General features: G+C 40.7%; 1 protein-coding gene across 1 annotated transcript in view; it reads left to right on the forward strand.

The window, feature by feature from the left end:
• LOC140936253 (chloride channel protein D-like) overlaps positions 1-21,985 on the forward strand; it is a 37,191-nt gene that overhangs the window by 5,170 nt on the left and 10,036 nt on the right. Inside the window, exons 4-16 of the mRNA XM_073385690.1 lie at positions 673-753; positions 1,074-1,252; positions 1,935-2,027; positions 2,861-3,020; positions 11,483-11,566; positions 11,799-11,903; positions 13,244-13,333; positions 13,789-13,868; positions 16,119-16,267; positions 16,816-16,897; positions 18,337-18,426; positions 20,354-20,424; positions 21,499-21,599. Of these exons, the coding sequence (XP_073241791.1) occupies positions 673-753; positions 1,074-1,252; positions 1,935-2,027; positions 2,861-3,020; positions 11,483-11,566; positions 11,799-11,903; positions 13,244-13,333; positions 13,789-13,868; positions 16,119-16,267; positions 16,816-16,897; positions 18,337-18,426; positions 20,354-20,424; positions 21,499-21,599 (1,365 nt within the window). The remainder of the gene's footprint in view (positions 1-672; positions 754-1,073; positions 1,253-1,934; positions 2,028-2,860; positions 3,021-11,482; positions 11,567-11,798; positions 11,904-13,243; positions 13,334-13,788; positions 13,869-16,118; positions 16,268-16,815; positions 16,898-18,336; positions 18,427-20,353; positions 20,425-21,498; positions 21,600-21,985) is intronic.

Raw genomic sequence — 21,985 nt, forward strand, 5'->3', positions numbered from 1 at the left:
TTGTGCTTGAAAATAGAAAGACAATGATTTTAATTTCAGTATACGCAAAAATACAGAGTTTTGGAGTCTGTCAAGTCAGATTAACTGTCTGGTAATACATAAAGGCCCATTGGCATTTTCAATTTTGGACTCATTTTTTTTTTAACTGGGACTCGATCACAGGTTCTGGACTGGGACTAGTGATTTTGCACAAGATGAGTCTCAGGACTCACCATATAAACTATTTGTAACAAAATCACTGTATATAATGAAGAAACAGAAAGAACACAAAAATGTAGACATGGATACAGCTATTCCTGTACTAGGCAAGTTCAACTATCCTATTCTGTTTAGGTTGAACAATGTCCTTGATGATTTCTCTTAAAGTACCAGCTAATACTACACTTAAATAGTGGTTCCATTATGGGGTTCCCAACAGCTAACTGAACTGTGACCCACGACCAAGTTTAACGTGACTCTCTGGTACCATACTGTCTTCTTTATTTCATGAAACTGTGTCTTGAAGTGGAGCAAAGTTTTGTGTCAATGGAGTGAATACAATCAATTTTCTGAATCAGACACCTGAATTTAACAGCAATCACAGAGCCATATATAGTGAATCTAGAGTTACTGTATTAATTGTTAAATTTACATTCCTATATTCTTAACTTTACAAGTTTATCTTTTTTTTAGGATAGAAACTTTGGCTTGGCTTGGGTATGGGTCATTGGATATAGTGTTTTTTTTGTCTTGGCAAGTTCTGTTCCAGTTGTGGTAAGTGCGAACTTGTTTGTCGTAATTTCAGATTTTGACCCCGTTTAACAAAGTGCACAATACGATTTTTAAAAAACCCCTGAATGGTCCCTTTATTCAGATCCTAATTCTTAAAATCAGTGCAAGACTGTTTAAATGCATGACACCACAAACGTTATTTCATAAGTTATGGTCAGATCAATTTTATACATACTGTTATCAATTATAATAGTATGACTTCATTAAATGAAGAATGATCGTCGCAGTTATGTACGCATAAAATCTCTTCAAATTACTAACAAAAATGTAATACATTGTGTTTTTTGATTGTCGTCTTTTAGTATTTCCGTCCTAATTCTGCTGAAGGGTCAGGTATACCTGAATTAATTGGGTTCTTGAATGGTACAGTCGTGAAACATATTTTCAGTATCAAGACAATGCTTATCAAGTTCTTCTCCTGTGTATGTGCAGTTGGTGCAGGCCTTCCTGTTGGTCCAGAAGGACCTATGATTCATTTGGGGTATGTAAATCAAAGAAATCTAGGATAGTTACATTTTGCATAATCCAAAAATTAAATTAATATTCCACAAATTTAATTAGTCAAGTAATATTATAGAGATATTAAAAATTAATGGTACAGCTAAAAGAAGTAGGTCTTGTCTGTGATGGGGTGTCTCTGTGTTGTGTTTCTTTTTATCCCAGAGTTGCATCTGGGGGAGCTTCAGCCTAGTCCCCAGGCGTTTTCGGCTCGGTCATTCCTGGACTCTACCATAAGCTGTGACGTCACCAAGAGATACTCGTTCTCTCGCTCGCTCTCTCCCAGACTTCGCATGGACAATGGATCAAGAGAGAATGCCTATAGGGACTAGGATGGGGGAGCTTTAGATTTTACCATGTTGCCACTATCCCTAAAAATTAAGTAGAACCTCCCTTCTTATTTTCTATCAAACCTAATGAACACCCCACTGTTTCTATAATAAATAAAAGCAAATGTAGAGGCAGATGTCTAAGAAGTTGTCCCAACACTGGACCTGTATCCTCTCTCTAATTCTGTTTTCATTGACAATAATACATATGTACATGTAATGTGTAACCCATTGCATGGAGATATGTTCTTTTATTTAAACCATCCCATACATTTGGCATTATCATATTGGTATGTGTTGACTCACTAATTACAGTTTATATATTTTTGTTTGTAGGAGTTTGGTTGGTGCAGGCCTGAGCCAGTTCAAGTCAGACACCCTTAAATTTCAGTTGCCATTCTTTGAAAGATTTCGGAACACAGAAGACAGGTAAGGAGCTGCTGCACACCTTTGATACAAATTTTTCTTTCTTTTCATTGGCCAAAAGCCCACCACGCAGTGCTGTCAACTCTCCCAGATAATCCGGGAGACTCCAGATTTTGGACCCTATCTCCCCAGCTCCAGATTAGAGTCTGATATCTCCCGTGTAATCGCCAAAGTTGCTATTTCTTGTAGACTCGACTTTCTGACCATAAAAATTAATTTCAAATATTTGCATTTTTTGAGCTACTGTTAGCATGGAACATTTCCTCATAAATTCTTGTATGCCACTGTGATTTAAGCAATAATGTGGCTAAATATGAAATGTTTATGTGCTATACATGTCGATCCTAATCAACAAACATTTTTGGAACAAATGACGTTATTTGTCGTGCGATATGATGTCATCTATCATTTCTCAATATTTGATGATGTGGGGGGGGGGGGGGGGGGGGTTGACAGCCCTGACCATGTGACCTGCAAATGACTACCTACAATAAAGGTCTGCTCATGCGTGACGTCGTCCAACTGACGTGTTTGGCTGCAAATGATATTCTGCTCATGCAAAAATGAAACCGTGCTTTTTTCCTCCTTGGGATCGCTCATGCGTGAAAATGGCAGATCGCTTTGCTTCCCAAAGAGATTTTGATTAAAAAACAAACTCAGTGATCGAATGTGTCTTGCAGATCAGTGTCTCACAGATCAATTATTTTTGTGCTCCCCACTGAAACATCAGGATATTTTTCGATTACCAAGTTCAATAATAATAATTGTTAATTGTTTAAGTCTAAAAGATTAAGTAAGTTTTAGTGATGTTAAGTGTATCAAATCCCTTTTACCAGGCGTAACTTTATTTCTGCTGGTGCAGCAGCAGGTGTGGCCTCAGCGTTTGGGGCTCCTGTTGGTGGTCTGCTCTTTTCTATGGAAGAGGTGTCTTCTTTTTGGAACATGAAATTATCCTGGCAAACATTCTTTGCCTGCATGGTGTCAACATTCACTACAGTAAGTATAATAAATTTACAAATTATGTCATTTTCTTTCATACATTAGAATGCAGCGGGACACATAGTTTGCTTGTCATCTCCTGTTGGGTGGAAAACTTGCTTGTACACTCAAGCTTAGGTCTAGCGAAAGCTCTCCTAAGGAGACTCTTGTAATTGGACTGCTAGCTCTTCTTTCAGCCGCCTTCATAAATCCCTGGTTCAAATCCTATAAAAACTCTGTATTTTTACATTCCTTCTGTAAGAAGCCGCGGACATGTTTAGGGTTTATTAGTTAGATTTTGGCTTTGTTTTTTAAGCTGCCAGTAAGAGAACACCCGAAATAAAATCCTAGTCTCCTCTGAATCTTGTACTTTCATAAATTAACTTTAAATCACCGGTCTTTAAAATAAATGTGCGGTATATCAGTTTCTGTGATGGTTTTCTTACATACTTTTTTTCATGGTTACACTTCGAAAGACCACTTGAATTTTTTGATGGTGACTATCTTGCAACATTGTCAGTACAACAGTATTGCCAAACAGTAACAAACAGTTTTGTTGCATTTTCAATGTTTATTTGTAGCTGGGTGGGCTCCCAAAAGTACGTGGCCATTTAACTCCTTCACCTCTAGTGGCCGCTCTGAGAACCATTCTTGTACAACAGGTAGCCAGCCTCAGTTATGGGCACCTTTTTTGTCGTCCCAAGGGCGTCCGCAAATGAGAGCTTCCACTGTATTTAATTTTAAGGTCCAAGAGGGGCGTTTAACATGATAGGTGTTTTAATGACCAGAGAGGCAGTTATTTTCTTAACTGTAATAAGCTCAAGAAGAATTAAATATTAATTGCTTTCTGTGAAAGCATCAACAGTGCACATAAATGTAGACTACCAGTAGTCCCTTATTTTTCCTCAGAGATACTACCAGTAGTACCTTATTTTTCCTCAGAGATAGTAGAGCGAGCGAAACGGGAGCGCGCGTGAAAATCGCCCCACGCGGGAAAAGGCGTCGCCTTTTCTCGCGTGGGGTGATTTTCACGCGCGCTCGCGTTTCGCTCGCTCTACTATCCTTGAGGAAAAATGGGGGACTACTCGTAGTCTAACATAAATGCAGAATATCCTGTCTATCCATTGAAGAGCCAAAATTAGTTAACTCAAAGTTGCCAGAAACAAAATAGGCTGTCATAGATTACTTTAAAAAGAATCAAATGAACATGTTGCCATCTTACAAAAAATTGCGTTTCTATTCCACTTTTAAGAGTGATGTAAGTAGTTCAGAATATTTAGACCAATATTCACAACACTCATAATGATATGCGAGGTTAAAATAATTCAATAATGGGTTCTTTCATGGCTAGCCTAGCGGTCTCACGTGCGATTACGTAATTACCGATAATAAATTCTGGTTTGGCGCGAAAATAGACCATTCTTGCTCAGTTTTTCAGCGGAGCCGCGAAGAGCTGGTCTCTTTTCTTTTGGAAGATACGACCCACGCGATTTTCTTAACGATTTCCTGATGGCTGAGGGTCAACCTCCGGAGCCGAACGTTCAGTTACTTGTCGATCCTGTAGAGCCAGTCGTGAATCCACCGGTCGTGAACCCGCTAGTGGTGAATCCGCCGGTTGTGAATCCACCGGATGGCAACCAGAATGTTAATGTCGCTCAGCCTCAGGAACTGGAGGTAGTTCTCTTTTAGTTGTTATGAATTCTTTCGTGGCATATTTCTCTTGTCTGTCGTATCTTTCAGGTTCTTCACACAGCATGGTGGAGAGAATAACGGAGAGCTTTTGGCCCGATCGCGGCCTGTTATCGAAATCTTTTCGGAAGATTGTCGGGTTATTCCGCGTGGCTAGTTAACGAACTAGCGTTCGGCGTCTGGCTTGTGGCTGGAGGAACGCCGTGGATTCGCTTATTTTGTATTTCTTTCGGCCTTTGTGGTCGTTGGATGGTTACAAAACCGTACGAGCGAGGTGGCCGATTTGTTCGGCGGTGGCTAGTTGACGGATTAGCGGTCGGCGCCTGGCTCTTGGCTAGAGGAACGCCGTGGACTCGCTTGTTTGTATTTTCTTCGGCCTTTGTGGTCGTTGGATGGTTACAAACCGTACAGGCGAGGTGGCCGATTTGTTCGGCGGTGGTTGGTTGACGGACCAGCGTTGGGCGTTTAGCTTTTAGCTAGAGGAACGCTGTGGACTCGCTTATTGTACAAGCGACGTGGCCGTTTTGTTCGGCGGTGACATCTAGCTTTTGGCTAGAGAGACGCCGTGAATTCGCTTATTTGTATTTCCTTCAGCCTTTTTGCGGTCGTGGGATGGTTACGAATGGTGACAGCGAGGTGTCATTTGTGTTTTGTCTTTTCCTTCGGCTGATGTGGCCTTTGGATGTTTGTTATGAGTTATGATAATGGGTCATCGTTAATTGTTGAACGTTGCTAGGTCGTCTTACTTGTATTTTCTCCTTTGGCTGTGCCTGCCGAAGGATGTTTATACATGGTAACGCGAGAAGTTACGTGATGTTTTGTTTTTTCACGAGGCCTGTAATGAGGTTTTTTATGCATAACACTGAGTGCTTCGCACATTGAGGTGGGCGGTGATTAAGAGTCTCTTTGTTCCTTTGGAGAGATTGCGTGAGGAGGTGACACAGTTAAAGCAGTCAGTGGAGGCAGTAACCAACGCGTCGCCTGAGAAGCTCGTGGAACAGATCTTGGCTTATGCTTCCCGCCCGTTGACAGAGTTTAACAAGTATGAGGTGCTTGAGATGCTGGAGACTCTGCATAACAAGGCCGCTGACCGTAATCATGACAGGAAGAACTACTATCGGCTCGTTCATCAGTCGGCGAGGGAAAAGGTGGAGTTGTCGAAGGACCACTTCAAGGACCTTGTTATGCGCCTATTAGGAGACAAGGACCACGAGAGGGTCCTGGATATCGTTTCTAAAGTAGAAAAGAAGTCAAATCGCAAGAAGCCTCAAGCGAACGACAACAGGGGTTCTGGTGTGGCACGTCCGTCTCGTCTATTTTCTTTGCGATGTTATTTTTGTCATAGGCGAGGTCATATCAAAGCTGATTGTCCTGATTTGAAGTCCAAGCAGAGGAAAACGGATCCCAAATCAGACAAGTAGCTTGTGTTTAGATCTCGTTAGTTCGCACCGGTGTTATAGGTTGAAGGCCGCCTGGACAAGGCTGTGTGTTGTAATATTGCTTAATTCTTTGCGATAATAAACAAACTTTTGTGTGTATTGAATCAATCTAGTGCATATTTTACTCTGTCTATTTTGTCAGCATAGTTATAACGACTTTGAAAAAGGGGTATCCTTGAGACAAGGGCCCTCCAGCCTCGCTGGTCTTAGCTGTTATTTCTCTGCTGACTTTGACGGGGATGATTTTAATATGGTCTTAGATTTTTCGGCGATTCAGTGTTTAAAGGTGTCTTCACTACCCCTTTTTCCTAGGGAAACATGTGGTGTTGGGAAAAATCTGACTCCTTTGATCTTCGACTTCAGGAGTTACGAGGCAAAGAAATTGAGCTTCCAATGTCCTGGGTCGATTGTTTCGGTAACCCCGTCGAGGTCAGTGGAGAAGTGACAGCCTGTGACCGTGTTAGATTACAGAGGATACAGAGGGGAGAGTTAATTGGTGATATTTCGGAGTTATTGTTCCGTGATCCACGTTGTTTTCGAGCTGGAGAATTGCATAACCATTTCGAGTATTGGCAGTACATTGCGCAAGATAGCTCGTCACCCCAACAGGCACAGATTCTTGGGTGGATAAGGGACAAGGTCTCGATTAAGCCGTTTTTCAAGCATTTTAAAGGAAGTTTTAAAGGAGAATTGTTCGATTCAGACGAGCCTCCGATGAAGGTGTTTAAGAACAATGTCTCTTGCAAGCCTTTTGTGTCATTTGTGGAGGAAACGTTAGTTGCGCGCTTGAGATCTGGAGCTATTTCGCTGTTGGGGAGAGTGGGTGTGGTTGACCCTCCATTTATTGTTCTTCCCCTTACAGTTGAGCCAACAAAGCCAAGGTTATGTCACGATGCGCGCTATCTTAATTTATGGATGCGTGATATGCCTTTCTCTTTAGACAGGCTGATAGATTTACCGCGTTACGTGGGCAAGGATACCTACCAAACGGTCCTAGACGATAAGTCTGGCTATGACCATATTCTTCTTTCTGAAGACAGCCGCACGTATTTTGGGATCCAATGGGGAGGGTGGTATTTCACGTATAATACCCTTCCTTTTGGGTGGAAGATCTCCCCGTTTGTATATCATACTACTGGCCTGTTGGCTAGTAATTTCCTTAGAGCTATAGGAATCCCTTGTTTGCTCTACATCGATGATCGACACAATGGCGAACTGCAGGTGGCACTCGATAAGGGGGAATACGCTACTATTAACACTGTTGATGATCGTCATCTTGCGGCGGCTAGGTCGGCTATATTTCTTGTTGCTTACCATCTTGTCAGCTTGGGCTATTTCCTTGGTTTGCAAAAGTCAATATTGTTCCCAAGTAAAGTGGTTCCCTACCTTGGTTTTTTAGCGGATTCTTCTAGGGAGGTGTTCTGCTTAAAGCCGGAAAAGAAGGAGAAATTCTTGCAACTTGTCCGTGAAATACTCCATGCCTCTAAGGTTACGGTGAAAACCTTGCAACGCCTGGTTGGGAAATGTGTCTCTTTTAGTCTAGCAGTACCTGCAGCCCAGTTGTTTACGAAGCAGATGAATGCAGCTATTGCCGGTGGCCAACGTACTCCCCACAGGCTAATACCCATCAGGGGGGATCTGCGTGAGGAGATCTCCCATTGGCTGTTTTTGGAGGGTTGGGATGATCCGGTAACATGGCGGGATGAGCGTCATATTCGTGTGTCCGTTGCAACTGATGCTTCCGCATCAGGCTGGGGTGCTGTTTTGTTAGCCCCTCATCGTGAGGAAATATCAGATTATTGGACGGAAGAGCAGTGCAAATGGGGGATTGCCGCGAAGGAAGCTATTGCGGTCGACATGGCGTTAATGGCTTTTAAAGACAAACTGTTCAATGCTAGAGTTGATGCTTTTGTTGACAATAAGGCCGTTGTCGAGGCTTGGAACAACCAGGGTGGTAGAAGCTTGGAGCTTAATATGGCATTGAAACGGCTTTTCTTCACAACGTCGAAGCTTAGCTTATCTCTGCACATGTCTTACATTCCGACTGGTCAGAATCCTGCTGATGCTCCATCAAGGCGCCTGTCCCACTCAGATAGTAAATTGTCGGATGGCTTGTGGCAGATTGTTCAGAAGGAGTTTGGTGGTAGGGAAGGCCATACTTGCGACCTTATGGCCTTGGATTCGAATAGTATGACGGATGCGCACGGGTATTCTCTCCCTCATTTTACGCCGATTCCCTCTCCCGGATCGTCTGGTGTAAATCTCTTCACACAGGACCTTGCTTCCCTCGGAGCGCTTATGGCCAGACCGTATGTTTTTCCTCCCATGGCCTTAACGGGGCCTGTCTTAAAATTTCTGCAGAGTTTTAAACAGTCGTGCACAGTAGTGGTGTTGGACGTGTTTCCTAAGAAGTACTGGTGGCCTCTCCTTATGAATAAAGCTGTAAAGAGTAGATGTCTGGCTGTTCGTGGCGATGGCAACGCTCTCTTGGTCCCGTCCAAAAAGGGGTGGCTGCCTCACAAGGGCATTCCTGGAGATCTCTGGGTTTTTGCAGTGTGTTTTTAGGTGTGTCTTGGCATACATTTTGACCTGTTGTGCTACTGGTTTGTGGTGTATGATAGGGTTCTTCTTTTCTGGTTTGTAGGAGCTTCCAGTCATGGCAAAGCTGTTTGTCCAGTCGGTTAAATGCCCAACCTGTGGACACGCTAATGATTTTGACTTCCGTTTTTGTCAACGTTGTGGCTACAAGCGAAAGGTTATGACAACGCTTGGCAAGGAACACTCTGATGTTATCGTTGACCTTGATGGAATTGAAGTGCGGTTGCAGCAGTTACTTCACTACGATCAGGCAACCAGTTATAAAAAGCAGAAGGATTCTCTTCAGAGGGAACTTGGGGCTTTTCTTGGTGCTCTGCCGGGTTTTGTTACTCTCGCGACAGTGACGCCTAGGGACTTGTGTCGCTTCCTGATCTTTAAAGACAAGCGTGGCAAAACACAGGTACATCTCAATACGTGTGAATTTTTGGGTCAGCATGGTAAACAGTCATGTGGCTGCCCCTTGAGATTGTCGTACAAGACTGTGGACTCTTACATAGGAAAGTTAAGATCGATTTTCCATTCCATTGGTCGGGACGGAGAGTGGGACAAGCGGCTAGGTCTTGGTAACCCAGCCTCTGATAAATTGGTTAAAGATTACCTTCGTCTTGTCACAGCGGAGCAGTTACAGGCCCGTGTTACTCCAAAACAAGCCACGCCATTCTTTGTGGACAAATTGACTCAGTTATCGAAGTATCTTGAAGGCGAGCTAGCGAGATCAAAGTCGAAACTTGACCGTTTCATTATCGCACGTGACCAAGCTTATTTTAAGTTGGCGTTCTTTAGTGGGGACCGCCCAGGAGATCTTGGTCAGGTAAAAGTTCCGGAGATCCTTCGTTTTCCGAATGATGATGGGTTCTTATTTAATCATATCTGGGGTAAGACTTTGCGGGATGGTGACAGTAATGTCTTTGGTGTTCGCAGAAATCCCCAGTCGGTCATCTGTCCTGTGAAGGGCGTTGAGCAATATGTCGAAGTGGCAAGGGAGTTAGGCGTTGATTTAACAAAGGGATATTTGTTTCGTCCGACAACTTCTAATAATGGTGTCCAAGATTCTCCATTTAGTTCTTCAGCAGCAGATGCGCGTCTTAAAGTGTATCTCAAGCAGATGAAAGCTGATGATGGTGAGACATTGCATGGCTTTCGTTCGGGTTGTGCGATAACGTTGGCCCTCACAGGAGCGGATCTGTCTGAGATTATGGAACACGTGGGTTGGGCTAGGAGGCATACCGCCTTATATTACCTTCAGCTGGCCAAGGTTCTGAAACATGATGGCCCGTCGGGACGACTTGCTACGCCTTCTGCTGAGAATGTGGTGGCTCCATGGCAGGATGTGAATCAGCTGAAACGTTTTGTGTGTGCTTTTCCAGCTGCTGAGCAGAGGAAACGCCCAGCAGAATGAGGATACTTTGTTTGGCTAGGGTGTTTTTGGAATGGATTATAACCTTTGTACTATCGTTTCTTTAATGAAGAGATGTTGTTATGGAAACTCATACCAGTTTAGTTTGATTATAATTGTAAACGTATAGCTGTGTCTTACTGTCCTTGGGGATTAAAGTTATGAGAGGGGTTGGAGGATTGAGGATTGGGAAGTTGTAAGAGGATTTGAGAGTCGGAGTGCAATTATCTAAGACTATTTAAGGAACAGTGAGGGCTGTTGGGCGCTGATCAATCTTTTTTCCCATACCTTATTAGAACTGAGCATGAATATGAATGTATGTGAATAGAATACTATTCACAACACTCATAATGATATGCGAGGTTAAAATAATTCAATAATGGGTTCTTTCATGGCTAGCCTAGCGGTCTCACGTGCGATTACGTAATTACCGATAATAAATTCTGGTTTGGCGCGAAAATAGACCATTCTTGCTCAGTTTTTCAGCGGAGCCGCGAAGAGGTGGACGGCCCACCCAGTCCCGCCCAAAAATCGCGTGAGTCGTATCTTGAACTCTTCCTAAGCCAAGCTGTCCCAGCTTGGCTTAGTCCGCTGATCAATCTTTTTTCCCATACCTTATTAGAACTGAGCATGAATATGAATGTATGTGAATAGAATACTATTGTTAGTATAGGTAGTAGCATAATTAATCAAAAGTAGGTTAAGTTTGATCGTCCGGGTGAACGTAGTCCTGAATAGGACTGTTGTTGACAGTGACTGACGTTTCGCCAACCCGTGTGCGGTAGTCATCTTCAGAGTCAAAGTGAGTTGTATCACGTCAGTTGATGGTATTATATTCTGGTTATTGATCTGATTGGTCAATTACGTCGCGATGTTATTGGTCGTCTGTAAGTTAAGCCGTGATGTTATTGGCTATGAAGACTCATAATCAGTAATTGGTGCGTTTCGATCCGTCTTTTGTCACAGTTAAACAGTCGACTATTGTTAGTAAAATTGTCAGTTCTCCAGTCGTTCTCTCATAGTTAGTTTTGCTTGATCTCGTCAAAAAGTCGTTTGTAAGGCGCTGGTAACTGTTGGCTACGATTCAGTGGTGTTTGTTCTAAGTTAGTAAACCAGTTTTCTAAAGTAAGACGTTGATAGTAGTCTGTAGTATACGTTATACATGTCGCAGAATCCCAGTCAATTTGATGTTTTGACTGGAGAACTGATGTTTCGATACAAATTTTATGCTCAAAGATAGGGGGACAGTGCAAAGTAAACTTTATTAGGTAAAAATAAAAACTTCCCTTGAGTTGTTGGTCACCCTGAAAGAGTGAGATATTAAAATAAATGTCTTATTTGATTTTGCTGTTATATAGGTTTTGTTGAATTCAGCTTTGAAAGGATTCAAGTATCAAGGAGACTTTGGATTGTTCAAAGCTGAAAAGAACATAATATTTCAGGCAAGTATCTTGGTAAATTAAAAGTATTTTTCAAACATTTAATGTAGCCATAATGTGGCTGTATTAGTGTAGTGTATTTTGATATACAAGTTCAAACAGAAGAACATGCCTTTTGTTTGCATCTGAGTATGGGTGGAATTTGCTGCATGATCTGTATTTTTACACATCTCCATCCCTGTAATGGTCCCCAGCTTTAAGTGCGCCCCAATATGATATATTTGTTTCATTGCAGGTTAGCTACGACATTGGTGTAAACATTCTGGCATTCATACCTACTGTTATTCTCGGCATTATTGGTGGACTGTTGGGTGCTGCGTTTACATTTATTTATTTAAAGGTATAATATGTATGTATGATAATGATTGGTTGCTGAGAACCCTGTATCCCTTTTAGCTTCTGTAAATGCACCATCTTTTGGGTACAGCTGATTCAATAAAGGTTGCTTTGCGGCATTGGGAATTGCGCATTGGGAAGGTATTGTTTGGTGTTCACTCAAGTAAATCACAGGGTTCGCATATACGCCAAATTTCGCTTATTTTACGCCAAAATTGTTCAGATGACTCCACAGAGGTTACAGAGGGAGTCACTTCGACTCCAGAAATTTTCGGTAACACAGTTTTGTCCTTACCTTTTTCACAACAAATACAGTTTAAACGTTGTAAACCTTAATTAAATCATCAAAATTAAAGAATTATACTGCACGACAAAACAGGAAGAGGATAAATTACGATCAAAGTTTACTCGATGACCGCCATCATGGATTTGAGCTTTCCAGGTCAGCGGACCGCCACAGCTACTTAGTGTATCCCCCACGATAGTGTATACATGCCAGGACCACGTGCTGGAAAGTCTGAAAATGGCTTTTTTCGTTGTGATACTTGACTCCAACTATTCCAAAATGGCTCCAAAATTTGTGAAGCAGAAGTCACAGTGATTCCACTCATCAATAAAATTTGCAAACCCTGTTAAAATCATTGCATTGTTTCCTATGCCTAGATGGCCAATGCCCAATTGTCAATGACCAATTACTAAAGCAACCTTTTTTGATGTAGCTGTATACCAAGGATAAAATTGAACTACAACTACCTGATTGAAAAAACGGTGTTCCTTTAAAAGTATCAACCATGAATGATGAAACTTCAAGGTATACGTTCATTAACACTTGGCATATATAAAGTTCTTTCAACAAAAGTTGACATTGTCGTGAGCTGCTCATGCAGATGCAAATCCCTAGAGTACTTTGTTTAAGGCATGCCTTGTCTTTTTATGTCTTCTAAGAAGGCTTTTAGGTCCTATCTCATGATTTTCAAGTGTGGCTACACTCTTTAACTGTAGAGATCACTGATGTTCCCTGCACAGGTGTAGTTGTGAGCTTATCATTAAGAAAGCCGGAAACTGTTTGATCTTTTTGGAATGCATTGTCGTGAAAAGCTTCGATAATGTAAACTATTCTGGAAAGACCTATAAATTTGCAGTGCTAATAAAGTTCTACCATAAATCCATTACGTCCCATCGATCATGGCTTTTTATACCTTTTCAAAGCAACAACGTTTATTCAATCAGTTGTATATAACATGCGTGAAGTTTACAGCGGTTGACATTACCTTCATTTTCAGTTGTTGGTTTTTATCAGTTCAGTATGTTCATATGGGCTGATTTTATTGATTGTTCTTGAAGATTGTAAGGTTTAGACGATCACAAATTTGCAAAATAAAATCCGTGCGGTGGAAGAACGTAGCCAAGATATCTGAACCAGTTCTTATAATGGTATGTGCCTAATATAACGTGCATTAATATCTATTAAAATATAATATAAACTTTTAATCAGAATCTAAATCAAAAGAGTACGTAGCTTCTCTTCTTTCTTTCTATGGGTGTCTTGCATAAAGAAGAGTGGGAGGCATCTCAATAAGTCTCGGATCAATTCAGGTTTTTGGGAAACTGCCCACCTATCCCTCCCCTAAGCTAACATTAACACTTTCTTCTCACTTAGGGCAAAATGTTGGCTTAGGGTGAAAATGGTGCATTGTATCAGCATAGAAAGTTGTCTTTTTCAAGTTCAAATATGAAGCCCATTAGTGCAGGCTAGAAAAAAGGGTGTTTGTACTAGACAATTCCCCAGTGTTAGCTGCAAATTACTGCTCGTACTGTGTGCTGCACAGCTCCACTTGCATTAAACGTGGATAAACTTAAGTAATCTCAGGTTGTTTATTGTACTGCAGATTATAATCGGTACAGCTTCTGTATTTTTGCCTGCTGCATTCCCTTGCACCTCGTTTCAGAGCAGTTTTACCACTGAAGGGTAAGTAAGTAAGTAAGTTAGAGACTTTATTTTATGAGGGTGACACGTAACAGTAACTAAACATTACTGATCAACTTGTGGCCCTCTAAAAATATAAAAATACAATTTATAAAAAATACTTTAGCAATAAATTATTATTTACGATAAAAAATTCCTAGAATTCGATAAAAATAAAAATAAAAAACTATTAAAAACGAAGAGCATCCAATATCCATCTATTGTCATTAATTTAGATCAAACGATCCCTTTGACTTCTGAGAATTTAAAACTATTTTCCATAATTCAGCCTTAAAGGATTTCAAAGACCTCCTTGTTTTTAGTGATCGGGGTAGATTGTTCCAGTCCTTTACAGTTCTTACAGCAAAGGTGCTTCCTCCCTCTGAGATGTTCCTGCGAAGAGGGCACAATAAGTTCACATCACAATTTCTCGTGTTTCTTGAGTGAACATCGGAGTTTTTTCTCAGAGATGCGCTTAAATAGTCGGGTAACTGACTACCATTTATCCTTTTAAATGCCAGTTCACAACGTTTAATACACGCTTCATTATAAAAGGGGATCCAGCTTAGGTTGTTAAATAATGTTACTGTTCGACTTGTGCGTTGTGCTTCAAGAATAATACGTGCGGCCCGTTTCTGCATACGGAGAACTCTCTCAAGTACCTCTTTGTTGCACGAAGTCCATACTGTGCTTGCATACATCATAAGAGGTTTAATTACGGCGTTAAAATAGATTATCCTCTGGTTTTTCTTTAAGTAGGGGCTAATATGGCGTAAAAGGCCCAGTCGCTTCGAAAGTTTGATGCAGAGTTTATCGACATGCAATTCGTAAGTTAGATGTTCATCAATGCTAACTTCATAGTTTAAGTAGAACTCAAAACAAAAAGGAGCAAACACAGAAAAACCTTCAGGATAAAGTTACTCATGTTGTGGAAGAACTGAGAAAGACATAGAGTCAAGGCTCTTTTTTGCACTGAATGGAGTCCTTGAAAAATAGGAAATGTATACTTGAAAAGTCCTTGAATTTTTTGTTCAAAAAAGAGTACGAACCCTGTTGTAAGAAAAAGTGAGGCCAGAAAGTAGAGTGCAGAAAAAACAAATGACAGAAGTGCTTGGTTAAGGAAACAGAGCGATAGTAGAGTCAGCACCAGGCCTCTATTGACTCTCTCTATTTGTCACTGACTGATGAACCATTGTTCGGCTCTTTAATTTTATTTACCAGGCCGTCATTTCACAACGCCTCCACTTGTTTCCCCGTGAAATGACGTCTGAGAAACAAGTGCAGAAGTTGTATACTGATGACGTCACTATCCAGATCCGGGTAGTGCTTCTGATTGGCTGGCCACGCGGGGAATTTGCTTCAGCCAATCAGAAGCACTACCCAAAGGATCTCCAGTATGGATTTTTTGCACTGCTTTCTCAGAGATCATTTTGGCGGGGAAACCAGTGGTGGCATCGCGAATGTCGGCTGTTTTCTCAGGCTAGTCACCGGGCTTAGAATTCTTCTTCACAGTCATATCATTGTCAACTTGCCACCTAGCAGTATTCAGAATGTTTGAAACATGAACCTGAGCTGCCACAGGTTTCTTAAAGCTCAGCAATAGAGCATCTGGACTAGAAACAAGAAGGTTATCAAGGATTCGACTCTAGCTGGGAGAACTCAACTTCAACTTCAACGTTGTTCATTAAAAATGGTATTACAATAGACTGGCCGCAAGATAGCAATTGCTAATGTAGAAGGCCCAGTTAAAAGAAAAAAATGAAATGAAATGAAAGGAAGGAAAATATTTGAAGTAACAGTAATTCTTATTTCTATCATAGTTTTATTTTCATTGCCATTACATCTAAGGAAAACGAAAAAGGAATTGATTGGGAGCGGAAAACATATAATTTAATACAGAAATTACTCAACTTTTAATTCAGCTTTTTTAATTATCAACGGCGTAATCGATATGGTCATTTTGTCTTTTTAAGGTATCGAAAAGCAATCTGTGAAGTACTTTCGTAAATTCCTTTTTAGGAAGATCTCTAATATGACAAGTTATCTCATTCCAAAGTTTTACGCCAAAACGAGACAAGGAGTTTTTGTGTAACTCAGATTTTCTTCTGATTCCTCTCTGTCACTGACTGAAGAAATATCATTTTCAAATCCATCACTGATCACCATTGACCTGGGCTAAATTATCTAGGCAAATGTGCACCCTCACAAGCCCGTTTGCTAATGCTCCATCTCTTGTAAATAATATTGTCCAAGGAACATGACTTTCAATCCTGGTGAAAAGTGTTTATCAAGCAGTCAGCGTCCTATGCTCACTGAGAGAGACGTCAAGAACTACACCTGTCCTGTAGGAATCACTAGAGTCATCAATGGAACAGAGTTTACCAACTCTTCGTTTAATGAAGGTAACCAGGGAATGGGGGAAGGGGTGGGGGTAATGAATTTGGTTATGAGTGAAAACATTTTCAGCAATTGAAGTTTTTCAAACGTTTTCAATAGTTTCTAGTATATTAAATTTCTGAGCGTGGCGTTTGAGCACAGTCTTTCAAAGCGATAAGAAGAGAGTCGCAGTAGGATCACTTGAGCCCTTGACGTTCTCGTAGCCGTTGCCATCGCCGCCATCGTTGCTATAGCTTCAGACGTTAAAAGCTGCGTCTGATATAAGATTTTGTGTGCAACGGTACCCTACCTGAAAACACTTTACGTTAAATGGACGTACCGAGGCTCTGTTAAAATCATTTTGGGGACAAGTAAGCGGTACATTTGCGTTGGAGAATCCAAAAAAGGAATCAACGCAAAGACCAAAATGTAAAAAGGAAGATTAACTCTCAGACATTGATGGAACTTTTCCATTCCCCACCTCACTCCCCTAATTACTAGTGGTAGCTCATGGATGTCTATCGTGGTTTCTAATCATTGTGGGATATATTTCTTGTCTTTTCTTTTTCTTTAGTTGCCACATTGTTATTTGCAACTGGGGAAAAAGCCATTCATCGCTTGTTCTCCAGGAATACGCCTGATAAGCTGGGATATGCGTATGTAGCAATAATTCTCTTAACGCAACCTTAGACAAGACAATTATAAGTGGCCTCCAAAATCTCAAACTTGTATGAGTTTCCAAAAAATAATTTTCCCAAAGAACAATTTTCTCTCTAGCTATAGCGGAACAGAAGCTCTTCTCTTTTATCTCATTTTGTAGTTGTTTTTTTTCAACACTTAAAAAACTTTTGAAAATTAGTTCTCCCTTAATTATAGTAACTTCACAGCTGTTTTTCTTTCAAGCAGTTAAACTACTTTCGTTGTGAATTTCCAAGTGTTCCTCGAGGTTTTCAAATGACGTCACCAAAATTCAAACTAAGAAACTATCGCTTCTTCTGAGCTTCTACTTTCATTTGGTACTAGAGCACCCTAAAGCCTTTATACAAACAAATTCTCGGTCTAAAACGGTTCTTCGTTTTGCAATACTGGACGCTTTAATTTCCAGGCTTTTGCGTGACGCGGGATTTAGCTGGCGGCCGGGAAAGCTCTTATGTTTGTTAAAAACGTTACGGATTTTGGGAGATTTCGCTGTCTAAACATAAATATTACTTTAATCTTTGTGAGTTCCTCAACCGAACAGTTCAAGCATTAGTAGGGAAACCCAAAAACAGACGTTTCTGTTGGTTTCCGGCGGCCGTATTTGTGCTCCTGAAAGGGACACAAGCATGGCGTCTCTAAACAAAGCTTTATAAATTTGGGTAAAACGTTTTTCCAAATATCTCGCATATGAAAAATTGCACAGACCTGATTCTTGGCACTGAAGGCTTTTTGTATATTTAAGAGTGGACTTAGCTATTAGGGCCATTTATACGAGGAAAAATAAGACGCGTCTTAAATAAGACACGAACTTTCCGTATAAACGGCACATTTCGTCTAAAATAAGACGCGGCTTAGCTAAGACGCGTCTTATTTTAGAACAACCCTTAACACCTGTTCTTAGATAAGACGCGTCTTAGCTAAGACGAAAAAACTTCGTATAAATGACCTTCGCGTCCTCATAAGACGCGAACGCATAGTACGCATAAAACGAGTCAAGAACAGAAATAAGACGCGAACCATTTATACGAGCTGTTCTTGTCTTAGATAAGACATGCTCGTATAAATGGTACAGTTCGCGTCTTATTTAAGACGCGTCTTATGTAAGAGGCGTCTTATTTTTCCTCGTATAAATGGCCCTATTGTGTCTGATGAAAGGAAGACAAATCTCATATCTGATTTTGAAAAATTCTGTAAAACAAATGGCACCATCATGATGGTAAAGTACTGTTAAAGAGGTTTCACTTGCATAGTCACAGCCGACACCATGATTTTTTCGCCACTTACTAAAAAGGTAAATTTATATGACATATCTTGATCATTAAATCTAGTGTGATTGACGTTTTTAATAGTAAGCAAATATCGAACCTTGTAGATGGATTTTGTCTCTTTTTTTCAGGTCGCTGTTTACAGTTTTAGTAATCTACTTTCTACTAGCGTGTTGGTCAGCTGGAACTGCTATCTCTAGCGGTTTGGTCGTGCCTATGTTGTAAGTACAATTTCTGTGGGTTCAGGATGCTTGGGAAACCTGTGCTATGATCAGGAAGGGTAGCCTGAAGCCTATATGTACGATGCAGTTGTCTAAAGAAACTGCCACATTTGTCAGCTGCAAATGTGGCACAATTGAAAGGCTGCAAAGCATAAGTCAAAACTTACTTCAAATCTATGTAAAGGCAGTCGTTATTAAGTTTTCTTTTCCTGATATTCGTTTTGTTTTAGCTTGACTAAACATGTTTTGTTGGTGTTAGTAGGGCTTTTTAAGTGTTACTAGATGTGTTATCTTACTAATCAAGCCTTTGGCCAACTTGAGGAACTCGTGGATTGCATACACTTATTTTCCCGCGCTTGGCATTGATCCGCAGCTAAATGTTCTTTTCTTTGAGTTCTGATTGGTTAATGGCACCGTTTGCAGCTGTTGTGATTGCTCATGAAGAATTATGCAGATCGATGGCCGATGTGGATAACATCCTACGAGATCTGCGTAATTCTTTGTATCCTACGAAAGCCGAATTCATTAATTGCTTTATTATTCATTCAAAATAATTCCTAGTTTAAAAACAAGCTAAATAATACATACCTTCGTCGATGTTAAGTTCACCTCGATAGTGCATGAACATAAACAGGAACGTAAATTTCTTGGAATAATTATTCACGAAAACCTTTCATGGAAACCGCGCATCACTTCCATCTGTGATAAAGTCGCTAAGGTTATAGGAATTTTGTCTAAATCGACACGATACTTACCGTCGGTCACTCTGAAAACCTTATATTATTCCTTCTTTCTACCTTATATCAACTATTGTAATCTCATGTGGGCATCTACATATGCCTCCTACCTTGAACCCCTCTATCTACTCCAAAAGAAAGCCATTCGAATTATCACCTTTTCTTTTCCATGAACACGCTCTAAGCCTCTTTTGTCGAAGCTTAATATTTTTTGTCTCCATTCACTCCACAAATTCCATGTTTCTAGTTTTGTATTCTCACACTTTAATCGCCTTCTACCTGCCTCTCTTTCCTCGCTTTTCCACTTTAATCGTGATTTTCAAGGTTATCTAACTCGTTCTCGTTTCAACTTGCATAAAATGTCCGTCAGGTATCAATTTGCTATTAGTTCTCAAGCCCCGATTATTTGGAACGATATCCCCTTGACGGTACTTGACAGTCTTACCACTACTAACTTTAAAAAGAAGCTAAAACTTCACTTTTTAAGCCTTAATTGAACTAGCGCAGGATTCTCATAGTTTGTTAGTTTATTTGTCACTAGTTTTGTCTCAGTTATCGGACTGCATGCGTGTAAACGTACTTAATTTCAGTTTTGTATCTTGTCTTAGTGTTGTAATTTAGCCTACAATCTTCATTTCTACATAAAGTAATTTCTGTCACGCTGACCACAGGCCCGCATAAGCCCCCGGTTTCGGCTTTACTGAGTTTGTACTATAGAGCCTGTGCGAGGCGACCATGTTGGAAGAATAGACAATAAATGAAATATTTGCATAAAAATGAATTTTTTGCCCAGAGGAAAATCGTGTTATTGTTTTACTCCTCCAACATAGCCGCAGCCCACACACTCTATGTGAACGATGGAATAATCAAGTTAAAGTTAAGGTTTAGACAATAGTTCGTCGTGAAACGAGTAATATGTTCCGCCGACCGTTCGGCCATTTTTCTTTTCAAGAACAACTCAACCTCGTCCCCAGGTCTGCTCAGTTAACATTGCATTAGGCTGCGACTGTGCTGCACTTTTGACGTCATCGTTTGATTAATCGCAAAATTCTTCGAAATTTGGTCAACAGTAGCTTGTTATGGTGAATTATGCGTGTGCTTTTAGCCTATCAGAAACGAAGAAATATTTGGAATGAAAAATAAAGTACTTTATCTGGTCACCAATTCACGCAGAGATCTAATCTTTTTAGATTTATAGGTGCGACGTATGGACGGATTATTGGAAGAGCTATGGTTGACATGTTCGGTTTTCACTCAACAGGTGTGTGGCTTTTAAACAAGTGTGCTTGTTCGCGCCAACTTGAGAAAACAAGAAAATGCATAGCCTGCGAACACAGCCGCCTTTCCTCTCATCCCGTTGCAGCGATTTTTAATGCAACTAAAACAATAGATGAATCACACTCTGCCAACAGAGCTTGCCTGCGTCGCAGACTCTCTAAATCTCTAAACCTTCTGTATAGAGCCTGGTTTAGACAAGTGCTTGGGCCGGCTACAACGTAGACTACGACAGAGCCTTCGTTTGTCTTTTTTTGCCCTGCTGGCAGGATGTAGATAAATTGGATGAATTAAATGGATCATGATACTTTTGCCCACCTACCCCTCTCCTAAGCCAACATTAAGACTTACTTCTCACTTACGGAAAAATGTTGGCTTGGTGGAGGGGTAGGTGGGCAACTTATAATGATCGAGTTAAATGAACTTTACGCGAGCGACTCTCGTATGAGGTACAAAGCAAAGCCAGTTTATTACGAACTAAAACTAGTTAGTAAAATCCAACTAGTGGTCTATTATCAATACTGCGTTCTGATTGGTTGAGCTACTACTAGGCTATATGTTATAGCCCCCTAGTAGCGAAAAGCGTGGGCTTTTTGGCGGCAAAAAAGGATTAAAGTGTAGCTTTTAACTAGCTAACATTTTTTTTTTCTCAATATTTTTGACCAACTAGTTGGGTTTTACTAAAACAATTATTCCTCCCGCCCTCATGGCCTTCGACTCAGTAGCCCATGAGGCCGAATGACTCAGAGCCCATTGGGGCTCGAGGAATAATTGTTAAATATTCTGTTCATTCTGACTGGTTAAGAGGACGAGACTTTTTGACTCGTTGGGTTACACTTGATTGGAAATCTAGCGAAGCTTGTTTTGATCGTTTTAACTTTTTCATAAACGGGTTAGGAAAATAAAAATCTTACTTTTGTCAATTAACAGGACATTCCATTCGTTGACTATGACCTTCGGGACAGTAGTTTGCATTTACAAGAAGTCCCCTGTGCAACCCCTAAAGAAGTGGATTTGAAAGTAATCGTATGTTCTGTCTTACTTTGTATTTTTACATCAGGTTACTGGGCGTGGATGGATCCAGGAGCCTTTGCGCTTATCGGTGCAGCATCATTTTGTGGTGGAGTGTCAAGACTAACCGTTTCATTAACAGTGATTATGGTAAGTAAAAATATCGGGTTAAAAGAACTAGAACAGTCAAAACTGAAAAGAATCGGCTCTTAATGAGCGATTCGTTATCTTTTATTATTATTTGTTTAGTATATTTCTCCGTTTCTGATTGGCTCAAATCCCTCGGCTAATTCTTCATGACAAGTTGGCGTTGACCAAATTTGGAAGAGTTTGTGATAACCAGGAAAATGACATCAGCAGTACAGAAGATATGGGGACGAGGTTGCGTTTGCTTAGGTCCAGTTCAAACGTCGATCTTTTCATGTAGCGAACCTAATCCCTTCACTTTAGAACATGAAGAGATCGACGTTTGAATCAATGGTCCAGCATATCCGGAATTTGCGTCGACTATTAATTAAAATCGAGTGGCCCACATG

The sequence above is a fragment of the Porites lutea genome, chromosome 5 (assembly GCF_958299795.1).
Source record: "Porites lutea chromosome 5, jaPorLute2.1, whole genome shotgun sequence".
Taxonomy (NCBI): domain Eukaryota; kingdom Metazoa; phylum Cnidaria; class Anthozoa; order Scleractinia; family Poritidae; genus Porites; species Porites lutea.